Below are 12,099 nucleotides of genomic sequence, written 5' to 3'. Positions count from 1 at the left end.
TCCCTGGCACCGTGGCCTGCCACACACCTGGGTTTCGGGGAGTGGCTGAGCATGTGTGGGAGGCTCCATGGTGTGGCCCGGGTGCAGGTGGCAGGCCTCGCTCCGCACCGGGGACATCCTGCTGCCCGCCCAGACTTGGATCTGGTCACATGGCCTTTCTTCCCCAGAGCACTTTGCGGGGCTGTTGTTGCAGAATAAGGAGACGATCTCTCCGGGAGAAACAGGAAAGTACAGAGTACCTGTGTATTCAGGGTCATCCCCCTGAGATCTGGTGCCGTCCCTGCCTCTCCCTGGAACGCAGCCCCTCCCTGGGTCCTCCTTGGTGCCCTCAGCACGGGCCCCGGGTCGAGAGCCCGGCCAGGCGCCCCCAACCCCGCACCTCCTCTCACTCTGTCCAGTGGGGGCTCCCGGCTGCTTAGGAAGGAGGACGCCTCTGATGCTCAGAGGATCCCGTGCTGTCCCTCTTTCCTTCCTGTGCCTCATGCACACGTGGGTCAGGATCCACTCCCCCCACCCCCCACCGCCGCCCCGCTTCCTCCCTCCGCTTGGTGCAGGGGCAGAGATCCAGCCTGTGTCCGCAGGGTGAGTAGACCCAGAAGTGGAGCGTCCCGTGACGCCCGAACGTTGTGACTCCGGTCTGCTCTTAGAGCGCCTCGGTTCTGAGTTTCCGCTCCGGTTGGCAGAGGTGGGGCTGGCCAGGGGGTCTCCCTGTGCTTCTGCTCCAGCCGTGTTCTGGGGTGTGGGGTACACCCGGTGGGGCTCCCCATGTTGTGCAGCTGTGATGAGCATGTGAGGCTCAGAAGGGGGATGCCCTCAGGGGACTGGTCCCCCAGCTCTGCTCACTGTCTGCCCCAGTGCACAGTGGCCCCGTGGGGTGGGAGGCAGGCGGGCACTGGTGACCCCACTGGGTTCCACGGAATCGGCAGCTGCTTGGCTGGGCCCGGAGGCCAGAGGTGCGTGGTCCCCTGTGGAGGCCGGCTGTGTGTGTGTGTGGGGGGGGAGCCGAGGGGCCGGCCAGGGGGCCTTGTCCTTCCCTTTGCCGCTGGTGCCCGTTGGGTGTGCTTGGACTTGCCCTCACTGGGGGTTGCTCAGCGTGGGGCTCACACATCCCCGCGTCCTGTCTGTGGGACGACCAGTGTCGTCCAGGGAACGGGCTGCTGCTGTCATCACCACCCTCCTCGGGGCCCTGGGTCTGTGTGGGCGCGGTGCTGGCAGATCCCCAGCAGCCCACATGGGCAGCAGCGCCCGCGCACTGGGCCACTGGGTTTCTCCCAGACCTGTCTGCTCTGGACCCGAGAGGCCCCCTGACTTCCTTGCTCATCCCGCGTCTGGGGCACCGTACTGCCACTCGGCCTCCTCCTGCCTGGCCCGAGTGGGCACGCCGTCCTTCAGCCAGCCCTCGGTGGCAGGGCAGAGCCCAGCTGTCCGGCCGGCCCATGTGACGGGGCAGGTGGGGGCGATGTGCGGCTCCAGGGGGCTCCAGCGCTGGTCCCTTCAGCACTGCTGGCTGGGCCGCTGCCTCTGGACCCGGCGGCATGAAGGGCAGGTGTCTGGAGCAGACGTGGAGCCGGGCCCTGTAGGGGACAGAGGGCATTGCCAAGTGTGCGTTGGAAGCCTCGAGTACCCGTCCTGCCCTGGGCACCTGTGTGGAGATGCTCAGGTGGTTCCCCGGATTTGCGTGCTCAGGAAGGAGCGTCCCGTTGTCTCTGCAGAGGGCGGGGGTGCTGGAGGGCTGTCCGTGTGTCTGTGTCCCGGGAGCCTGTCCTTCTGTCTGCCCTGATGGATGGTTTTGTGGTTGCCAGCTTTTGGCCGGGTGGAGGTACTGGGAACATTTGTATAAAATCTTTGCATTGACAGATAGTGTCACTCTTGTGGGGGTTGATTGATAAACTTTCCAAGAAAGTTTCTAAGAAACTGGCTGTCCCACTATTGGGTCCTGCAGCCATGAGCTTGGGTTTACCCTTCATTCCCGCCACCACTTGGGGTTGATTTTGGTCTTGCTGTACTGGGCTGTTGGAGGGGTCGGGCTGTGCTGGGGGGCGGGGCTTGCTGGGGGTGGGGCTGTGCTGAGGGGGCGGGGCTTGCTGGGGTGGGGCGGGGCTGTGCTGGGGGCGGGGCTGTGTTAGGCTGTGCAGGGATGGGGAGGGGCTTGCTGGGGGGCGGGGCGAGGTGAGGGTGGCTGGGGGCGGGGCTTTGCTGAGGGGCGGGGCCTGGTGAGACTGTGCTGGGATGGGGCGGGGCTTGCTGGGGGGTGGGGCAGGGTGAGGCTGTGCCGGGGTGGGGCGGGACTGTGCTGGGGAGGGGCGGGGTGAGGGTGTGCTGGGGGAGGGGCTGTGCTGGGGATGGGGCGGGGCTGTGCTGAGGGGGCGGGGCTGGGTGAGGCCTAGTGAGGTGGGGTGGGGCTGTGCTGGGGGCGGGGCTTGACGGGGGTGGGGCTGTGCTGAGGGGGCGGGGCGGGGTGAGGCTGTGCTGTGGGGGGCGGGGCTGTGCTGGGGAGGGGCGGGGCCTCATTTCTGTGTCTGCCCACACATCACTCAGCATTGCCTGTTGTCTCCTCTGCTGTCACCAGAGGCTGCCCTGAGCTGTGGGCCTTCCTGTGTTGCACATGTCTGTTGCCTCTGAGTTCAAGGGGCGCGTCTGAGATCTGGACTGCAAACCTCTTCTGCAGGCTCTGGACTGCCTTTTATTTAAAAACTTTTTTTACGTTTATTTTTTACGTTTACGTGAGCATGGGGGAGGGGCAGACAGAGAGGGAGAGGATCCCAAGCAGGCTCCGTGGTGTCGGCGCAGAGCCCCACATGGGACTCAATCTCAAAACCTGTGAGATCGTGACCCAAGCCACCAGGTGCCCCTGGACTGCCTTTTATTTTAATTGTGTCTTTTTTGAAGGTTTTATATTTCAGTGTTACCAGTGTTTTCCTTGGGACTTCTGTTGTCTGTATCCCACCTGAAAAGTTCTTACCCACAACAAGGCCGCAAATTGTTGTGATTTGAAGTCTTACAGTTCCAGCGTTTATGTTTGCATCTGTGAGCCAGGCTGAGTGGGTTCTGAGTTTTGTTGATATGGGTCGGGGTCCAGTGGCTGTCCAGTTGGTCATCATCGTTGGGGGAAATGACTGAGTCACCTCGACGCTTGTGTCTGAAACCCCGTGACTGCTCACCTGGGTGTTGACCCGTCCGTATCGACCTGGGTCTCCGCTTACATGATACGGAACTGCCTTGACTGGTGTAACTATAAAGTGAGTCCTGAATCGAGTCGGGAATTGGTTTCTCCTGTTTTCTGAGGATATGTGTAGAATTGGTATTATTCTTCCCTTAAACATTTGGCGGAATTCTCCGAGGAAGCATGTGAGCTGAGCATTTTCATTGTGGGAAGACTTGAGACTGCAGTTTCTTTAACGTTGCCGTGTCACGTGTTACATGGTACAGCGTTACAGTGTTGCGGTATCACAACTATACGCCTTAGCATACGGGTTAATGTTGTAGCCATAGCGTTACAGTGCTGTGGTGTTACAGCCGTAGGTGGCAACGTTGTAGTGACACAGTGTTACATGCTGTGGCGTCACCGTGCTGCAGTGTTGCCCAGGTTTCTGTTGCTACTCACATGAGTCAAATTTGATCATTTGTGTTTTCAAGGAACTTACCCCATTTCATCAGACTTGTAAAATGTACTGGCACGAAATTGTAATATTGCCTTAGTATTGTTTGAATGCCTATATGGTCGGTAGTAAGACTGCCTTTTTCATTTCTGGTATTGCTGATTTGTGTTTTCTGTTTCATCCTTGACTCGTCTCACTGTGAGTGTATCAATTTTATTGATTGTTTTAAAGAACCAGTTTTTGATTTCATTAATCTTCTCTATTTGTTTAATGTTGAGTTAATTGATTTTTGCTCATCTTGATGATTTCCTCCCTTTTCCTTACTCTGGGGTTAATTTGCGTTTGTTAGATCATTGACGTGAGACCTTTCTTCTTCCCTAGTAACGGGTATTTATTGCTGTAAATTTTTCCCTGTGCATCGCTTTACTTATACAATTTTGCATGTATTGTATTTTCATTTTATTCGTTTAAAAATATTTTCTAATCTCCTTTGTGGTTTATTCTTTAACTAAGGGTTGCTTAGAAGGATATCGCTTAATTTTCAAATAATTCTCTTTGTTTCCAGATACCTCTCTGTTATTAACGTCTGGTTTAGTGCTGTCCTGGCTGGCAAATGTTTCCTATGGTTTCAGCTGTTACACATGCATTGGGACCTGCTGCACACTGGAGGTGCAGCGTGTCTTGTGCGTGTTCCCCGTGTGTTTGGCAAGAGTGTGTCCATCTGTCGTTGGGTATGAGTGTCCAATAATTGTCACTCAGGCCGAGGTGATCGACGGTGCCATTCAGGTCTTGGTATCCTCACGGATCTTCTGTCCCCCGATCTCCTTTCTGCTGAGAGGATGCTGATGACCACGGCCGTGGATGTGTCTGCTTCTCCCCTCAAGCCCGTCAGTCTGTGCCTCGCACGTTTTCCAGCTGTGCTGTTAGGCGCCTTGAGCGTTGAGGAGTTTTGTCTTCTTCATCCATTGCCCCCTTTGCCACTGTAAAACCTCCTTTTATCTCTAGTTTCACGTGTTGTTCTGAATTCTCTAATGTTAGCGTAGCAGCTTTCATACAGCCACGTCACACAACGGATCTTCTGGTCCCTTTACTCGCAGGTGTGTCCGATTTTCTGTAGGAAGTGCCCTCCTCGTAGCCCGTGTATGTGGGGTTTGCCCTTGGCCCCATCTGACCGTCTCCGCTTTGCCCAGAGCGGTGGCAGTGGTGCTGTCCTCTAGGGCCTTGGTGATGATGGCGTGGCCACCGCTGGCCACTTGGGGACCGCGCGGGTGCCTCAGGTTTAGGCGGAAATACCGATGTGTTCAGGCTTACATCCCCAGCCCCAATATTTGTGGTATTTCCCTCTGTTGTTTGGGGGTAATTGTGTTGATGACGATTCCGTTGCTGATGATGGTAAGTCCGCTCTTGGCGTGTTAGTGACACCCGCTCCGTTCGTGGTTTAGCGCTAGCCGTACCCACACCTGCGCTCGCAGCCTGCCTCCGGGTAGCACGGTGTCGCGCCGCGTGACGCGGGAACCTCCCAGAGCCGACCCCGGACGCCATGTTGTTGCTGGAAGCACCTGGCTGGCAGTTTGCTTTATCAACCGATGGCGTCTGAGATACCTTTAAAATGAGACGTGTGCCTCCCTCCCACACTCTGCTTTCTCGTGTGGATCCAAATTGCCTTTTATTGTTTCTTTTGACCCGACAGACTTCTTTCAGCTTTTCCTATGGTGCACATCTGGCTGAGACAGTCTCTCGGCCCTTTTGTCTAAAATAAATCTTTATTTTGCCTGTATTTTTGAAATATATTTCCGTTGCGTGTAGAATTTTGGTCGAAAGGTGTTTTTTGTTTTCTTTCTCTTGGCACTTTGAAGATGTCCCTGCAGCGTGTTTGGGCTTGGCTTCCGCGGCTCTTACGGGGGCGGGGCGACCTTTGTGTTTCCTTCTGGGGTGGGGTACGTGCGTCTCTGGCCCCTCCGAAAGGGGCCCCTTCGCCAGAGGCTTTCTGCGGTTTTCACTACTGTGCTTTGGGCTTTAAATTTTTAATATATGCATTTTTTTTTTTAATTTTTTTTTTTTCCAACGTTTATTTATTTTGGGGACAGAGAGAGACAGAGCATGAACGGGGGAGGGGCAGAGAGAGAGGGAGACACAGAATCGGAAGCAGGCTCCAGGCTCTGAGCCATCAGCCCAGAGCCCGATGCGGGGCTCGAACTCACGGACCGTGAGATCGTGACCTGGCTGAAGTCGGACGCTTAACCGACTGCGCCACCCAGGCGCCCCAATATATGCATTTTTAAATGTTTATTTTTGAGACACGGAGTGAGCAGGAGAGGGGCAGAGAGAGAGACCGACGATCTGAAGCGGGCTCCGTGCTGACAGCAGTGAGCCTGATGTGGGGCTGGAACTCACGAACCGCAAGGCCATGACCTGAGCCCCACAGGCGCCCTTAGACTTTAGTATTTATTCTGCTTGTGACTTAATGAAGTTCTTGGAACTCGGTTTTTATTGGATGGAATTTGGATGCTTTGGGTTCTTACTTCTTGAAACTCTGCTCCCCTCTGTGGCTCCGTGGCTGCCGGGTCGCCGGGTGTCGCCCCGAGGTGCCCCGTGGCCCTGTCACCGCAGGGAACCTCGGTGCAGCATCGCACCCGCGGCTGACCCCGTGCAGTGGGAAGTCATTTCAGTGTCTCCTTGGGTGTCGGCGGGGGGGGGGGGGGGGGGTGGCACGTCTGCAGCCTCTCCGGGTCTCCCCTGCTGCTCTGCACGCGCCTCGGTGTCCCATCAGCCTTTTGCAACTTTTACGCCTGTTTTTCTGCACTAGTGAGGTTGTCTCCACCATTTCTGGGCCTGATTTCCTGTTGAGTGACCTTTCTCACGGTTTGGGGTCACGTGCTCCTGCCTCTTCGTATGGCCCGCGAGTTGTGAGTGTGAATTTTGTGTCCTCCCTCCCCGGGTTTGGTTGTTCTCCTTGCGGGAGGACTGGACTCTGTCCAGAGGCAGTAAACCTGAGGGGGGGGGGGGTGTCACGGTGCTGTTTGAGGGCACTTGTGCTGTGGCTGCGGCCTCCGCGGTCCCTGCCCGACGCTGCGGGTGCTGGGCGGCGTCCTCTCCTCTCTCCTCTCTCCTCATGTGACTTCCACCCACGCACACTGACCTTGTCGGGGGGAGGGGGGAGTGGCCTCCAGCTCCTCGTGCTCCCCGGGTCCTCGGCCGAGGGGCGTCTTTCCCTGTGTGAGCACAGACGTGTGCTTGGCCAGGGACCAGGGCACCAGGGCCGGCTTCTGGAGCCCCTCCTGCCTCATCGCCTCACCCCTGTCTCCTGCCCCAGGGCAGCCGCGGCACCTGCCAGGCCCCGGGGTCCCCCACCCCCAGACCCTGTGACGCCAGCTCCGCTCCGACCCGCCCTCCTTGCTCGCAGTCTGGACTTGCTTGTAGGAGACACCAGGTGACGAGCTGTGGGGGCCACGGGGCCGCACCAGGGCTGTCTGTGGTCAGAGCACCGCTTCCCGGCTTGCATGCAGGGGAGGGGGGGCCTGGGCCCTGCCCTCCCCCCCGCCACCACAGAATCTCACGTTGATCTGTCGCCCTGTGTTGTCACTCCGTGAAAAAGTGGCTTATGTTTGGGGGATTAATGTCCCTGTTCCTCCTCTGTGTTTCCTAAGCTGGTGGCCAGCCCCCCTCCGTCCCCAGTCATGCCCACCAGACACGACATCCTCCCTTCGCCCCTGCAAGTCCCGCCTCCTCCAGTCCCGTCACCTCGTCCTCCCACCCTCCCCCAGCCCCCGGTCTCTGCCCAGCGTCGGTCCCCTGTGCTGTGTGCAGAGGCCCTGCTCGTGCTGTGTGGTCACCGTCTTGCTGCTTCCCTGTCCGACGGCGGCCTCGGTGTGGGATCTGGGCACACGTGCTCCAGGTGAACGCGGGCCCTGAGCGCCCCAGCCGCGTGTATGCGGACGCGGGCCTCTGTTGGGGTTCCGGCCCCTCCTTGGTGAAAAGTAAAGAAGAGGTTAAGCTGCCCCCGCGATAACACGGAGCCTCCGTTCCCCTCATGAAGCCCCCCCACCCCCGTGGCTCCCCCCGGCCGTGGCTGCGCCCCCTCGGTGGTGTCCCTGGGAGGGACGTCACACCCCATCGTGTCCCAGCCGGGGGAGAGGGTGAGGGGCAGTCCAGGGCTCCAGCCTCCTTGTGAGAACAGGAGGGGAAACTGCCCTCGGTTCTCTAATTCCAGGGTGAGAATTAGTCACACGGCCCCTCCTGGCCGCAGGGGGTGTCCCGGGCTGTGTGGTCAGGTGCCAGGACCAGGGAGAGGCCAGGTCTGAGGGAGACAGCCCGCGTTGCCCCACAACTGCAGCTGGCATCTGGCATCCCTGGCATCCCCTCTGCTGAGGTAGGAGCCCCCCACGGCCTCCCCACGGCCTCCCCCAGACCTCCGTGGAGGTGGAAGGCCGTCTGGGTGGGGGACTTGCTGTCCTTGCTGCGGGGCTGGGATGTTTGCCAATCCCCCCCTCCCCCTGCACCTGCCCTGTGCATCTGCCAGCTGCACCCTCCCCTGGTTTCCACAGTGGCTCCTAGATGTGCCCCAAATCCCACGGTGGTGGTGGTGTAGACCAGGCTGGCATGCCCACCACCGCCCTGCTGGGGCCTCCCAGGCCCAGGCACCTGCCTGCTGGCCAGAGTCCATGCCGGCCCTGGATGCAGCTCCTCGGGGCAGTTTTGACCCAGCCCCCACTGCCTGCTGCATCCCACCCCTCCCCCTACCGCATCCCTATCCCCCTGCCCCTCCACCCCTCACCTCTGCCCCCCACACCCCACACCCCTGGCCCCCACACCCCAGCCCCTCGCACCCCTGTACCCCGCTCCCCACACCCCTGTCCCCCACATCCTGCACCCCTAACACCCCTCGCCCTGCCCCTCAGCCCTGGCCCCCCTATGCCCCTACCCTCTGCCCCCCACATCTTGCACCCCTGCCTTGCTGCCCTCTGCAGCCCTGCCCCCCACACCCTGCACCCCTGCCCCCGACACCCTGTACCCCACACACTTGCCTCCCACACCCTGACCCTAGCCAGTAATGGGCCCGATCACCCGCTTGCCCGCCCTGAGGGCTCTGCACTGACCAGTGGAGTGGAGGCTGGAGAGCTGCATCTGAGGTCTGGTCTCCTGCTGAGACCCTCGGCAGCCCTGCCCCGCCCTGCCCTGTGGGATGTAGCTCTCCTCACCTTTGTAAAGGCTGCAGTTCCAGTCCCCCCTTTGCCCTTTCCTGGGGCCACTCTCTGCGCCTCTGGGAGCTCAGCCTTGTCATCCTTGGTTTGGAGACAGAATGTCTCAAAGGCCATAAGCCCGTGTCATCTGGAAAGACGCATGCCCCGTGGGGTCAGGAGTAGACAGGGCACCGGCGGGGGCAGGACTTGGCCCAGGGCACAGGCCACGGTGACGAGCCAGGGGACGGGCTTGAAGAGATGTCCAGAGGAAGGTGGCTCTGAGAAGGGTGGCTGTTTGTCCCAGTGTAAGTGGCCTCTGGGATCACCTACACACAGACCTGGAGAATAGGAACGATTCTTGGAGCTGGATCTCTCCTCCCAGCATTTAGCGGGTGAGGCAGGCGGCCAGGCTGCGCCCCTGCCTGTGTCTGTCCTGTAGGAAAACGCACACCAGCCTCCCCACGTGTGGGCTGAGGCTGCACAGCCCAGGCGGGGCCTGGAGGCCACAGCCTCCCACCCGTCTGCCTCTGCGTTAAGCTCAGAGTGTGCATCCTGACCTTGTCATCGTGCACGAATCCCTGTCTGGGTCTGGCCCATTCAGGCTGAGGCGCCAGCCTCCCTGCGGGCCGGTAGTAGTGGGTAGTATAGACACACATGGGAGTCCTTCCTGTCCCAGGCTCCCTCAGGCGAGGGGCCCTGTGCGTTCTGTTGCCGGCTGGTGGCAGCCTTTCCAGGTTCTGAGAACGAAGCCACCGTGAGTGTCTTACACAAGCTTCGTGCGGGCACGTTTGTGTTTCTGCGCGTAGCTACCCAAGAGGCCGTGGCCAGGGGCAGGGCCTCGTCCCGTGAAGGGGGCAGACTTTTCTGTAGCGTCCACGAGAGTTTCGAGCTCGCCTGGTGGGGTGGGCCTTCCCGTCCCCCTAGGAGTGGGTGGTAACCACACGATGTTCGGAGTGGTCTTTCAGATCGAGATAAAGTTCACACAACGTAAAATTCACCACGTTGTCCGCCTTCACGTGGGCGTTTCTGTGCTTGGTGGCGTATCCTGCAGTGTGCGCGACCATCCCCGCAAGTAATCCAGAACGTTCTGTCACTCCAAGAGAACTCCATCCCGTCCCCTGGCCCAGCCCCCGGCAGCCACGGGTCTGCTTTCTGTCCCTGGACCTGGACTCCTCCCGTACGCGGAGCCGCGTGGTGGGAGGCCCGTGTCCGGCCGCGTTCACCGGTGCGACGCCGTCGCCGTGCTGTCGCCATCAGCTCCTTCTCGAGGCTGCGTGGTGCTCGCCGTGGGCTCGGACCCCACGTCGTCAGATGCCGGCCGTTGGGTTGTCGCTGCCTTCTTTGTGTTAAAAACGTGTGTGTTTATTTTGAGAAGAGTCACCAGAGCACGAGCCAGGGAGGGGCGGAGGGAAGGGAGAGGGGATCTCAAGCCGCCCGGCCGTGCTGTGGAGACTGGATCCCGTGAACCGTGAGATCATGACCTGAGCAGAAATCGAGAGTCGGACGCTTAACGGTGCTTAAGCGGCCGCCCCCAGACGCCCCCGTTGGGTTGTTTCTGTTTTGTGACATAAATAAAGCTGCAGTGACCTCGGCTGTGCAGGCTCTCGTGTGGGCCTGGGCCCTCGTTTCTGTCAAGGGCGCCCCATGTGCAGGTGCAGGGGCGCTGGGGGCAGCTGGTACCCGGGTGGGGCTTTTCGGAGGGGCCTCCCCTGCTTTCCTCCTTTTCCAGGGGCTTTGGGTGCCCCGGGGCGGGCTTGCTGTTCCCTCTCTGACACCGTGGGGCCACCCCTGCTGGGAGGGTGTTGCTGCCCCTGCCCCGTGAACCTGTGTGCTCCCTCTCCTGTCTTCTAGCCACCCAGGTGGACCCAGGTGACCTCCAGGAGCTGTTCCAGCAGACATCGGCCAGCGTCTTCCGGATCAACTCCAACGGTGAGTCCGTGGTGGGCCCAGCCTCACCCCTCCCCACCTGGCCGCCCGGGCCACCGAACACGCCCCAGGAGGTCGAGGCGACTGGGGGAGGTGGCGTGCCCACTGCCCTCCCCTGACCCGGCCACCCTGCAGCCCAGACCCTGTCATCTCTCTTAGGACAGGGTGGCCTGAGCCCTGGGGCCTCAGGGCGGGGCAGGGCGGGCCCGTGTGTGCTCCCTGGCCAGGCTGCTGTGATTTGGACGCATCCCCGGGGGGGAGGGCGGCCTCAGAGCCTCCCTCAGACTGGCAGTGCAGGTCGGCTCACAGGTCAAGGGTACTGGGGTCAGGAGTGACAGTCATGCCTCACGGGGCTGGGCCAGGCCTTATCCTTATTAGCTCCTGCAGACGATGGTGGGGGGGGGCAGGCGGGGGGACGGAGGCAGGAGGACACAGGGACACAGGGGTGGCTCGCCGCACTCTGTGGGTGAGGGCTGATGTTTGCCCTGAACCCTGAGTTCTGTCAGGCCCGCCGGAGAGTGCTGACCAGGAGAGGAGAAAGAGATCCCCAGACCCAGGGGCCCTGGAGGCTGAGGGCCCTGGAGGCGGCTCCCAAGAGCCTTTGCGCCCACAAGGGCCTGGGGGCCTGTGCCCGAACAGGGGGAGGGTCCCTGCCTGGGAGGTTCTGCGGGGCTGGGGCTGGGCCGTGGCAGAAGCTGCCCCCAGTCACCTGGGTGGTCTCCCTGGCCTTGGCCCCCATGTCCTGGGGGCCCCCCGGCCCTCCTCTGCTGGAGTCTGGGGGTCTCCGCGGGAGGTCTTTCTGTTCCTTATGTCCTTCCTTTCTCCTGGCAGTGACCTCCTTGGAGCAGAGCCTCCGGTCCCTGGGGACACCGAGTGACACGCAGGAGCTGAGGGAGAGCCTGTGAGTGTGCGATCGTGTGCGTGGCTGTGGGCGTGCCCGGGTGTGCCCTGCACCCCCTCGCACGCCTGCCTGTCCACGTCCCGGTGCGGCAGCTGCCCGGACCCCACACCTGCCCCACACACCCGAGGGCCAGACCCGCTTGCGCCCCGAGCCCGAGGCCGCGCGTGCCCGGCGTCACCCTCTGGGGGGCACACTCGTGCTGCCTGCACGTACTGGACACACGGGCTGGGTTGGAGAGTGGCTTTGTGGTTTTGACTCTGCCCCCAGGGGCTCCTGTTGGGGTTGCCTAGAGGCCGGCCCTGGGTTGGATTGGGTGAAGCAATGGCCTTGGGTGAGTTCCTCTCCTGACGGAAAGGCTTCTCGGGGGCTGGGTCCCTGGGGAAGAAGGAAGGGGACCTCTGCAGGGGGGTAGCCTGGCTGGCAGGGGGCAGGGGGCAGCTCTGCTTATGCCCTGCCACCCTGGGCCTGGCGGGACGTGACAAGGCCGCCACGT

The 12,099-nt window shown here is 60.9% G+C and overlaps 1 protein-coding gene across 21 annotated transcripts in view; it reads left to right on the top strand.

Moving 5' to 3' along the window:
• TSNARE1 (t-SNARE domain containing 1) overlaps nucleotides 1–12,099 on the top strand; it is a 104,192-nt gene that overhangs the window by 46,612 nt on the left and 45,481 nt on the right. For all 21 annotated transcript variants that reach the window (XM_047842112.1, XM_047842102.1, XM_047842118.1 and 18 more), the window contains 2 exons: nucleotides 10,631–10,708; nucleotides 11,537–11,606. In XM_047842112.1, the coding sequence (XP_047698068.1) occupies nucleotides 10,631–10,708; nucleotides 11,537–11,606 (148 nt within the window). The remainder of the gene's footprint in view (nucleotides 1–10,630; nucleotides 10,709–11,536; nucleotides 11,607–12,099) is intronic.

Source organism: Prionailurus viverrinus, chromosome F2 (assembly GCF_022837055.1).
Source record: "Prionailurus viverrinus isolate Anna chromosome F2, UM_Priviv_1.0, whole genome shotgun sequence".
Lineage (NCBI taxonomy): Eukaryota > Metazoa > Chordata > Mammalia > Carnivora > Felidae > Prionailurus > Prionailurus viverrinus.
This window is presented reverse-complemented; position numbering and strand designations above follow the sequence as displayed.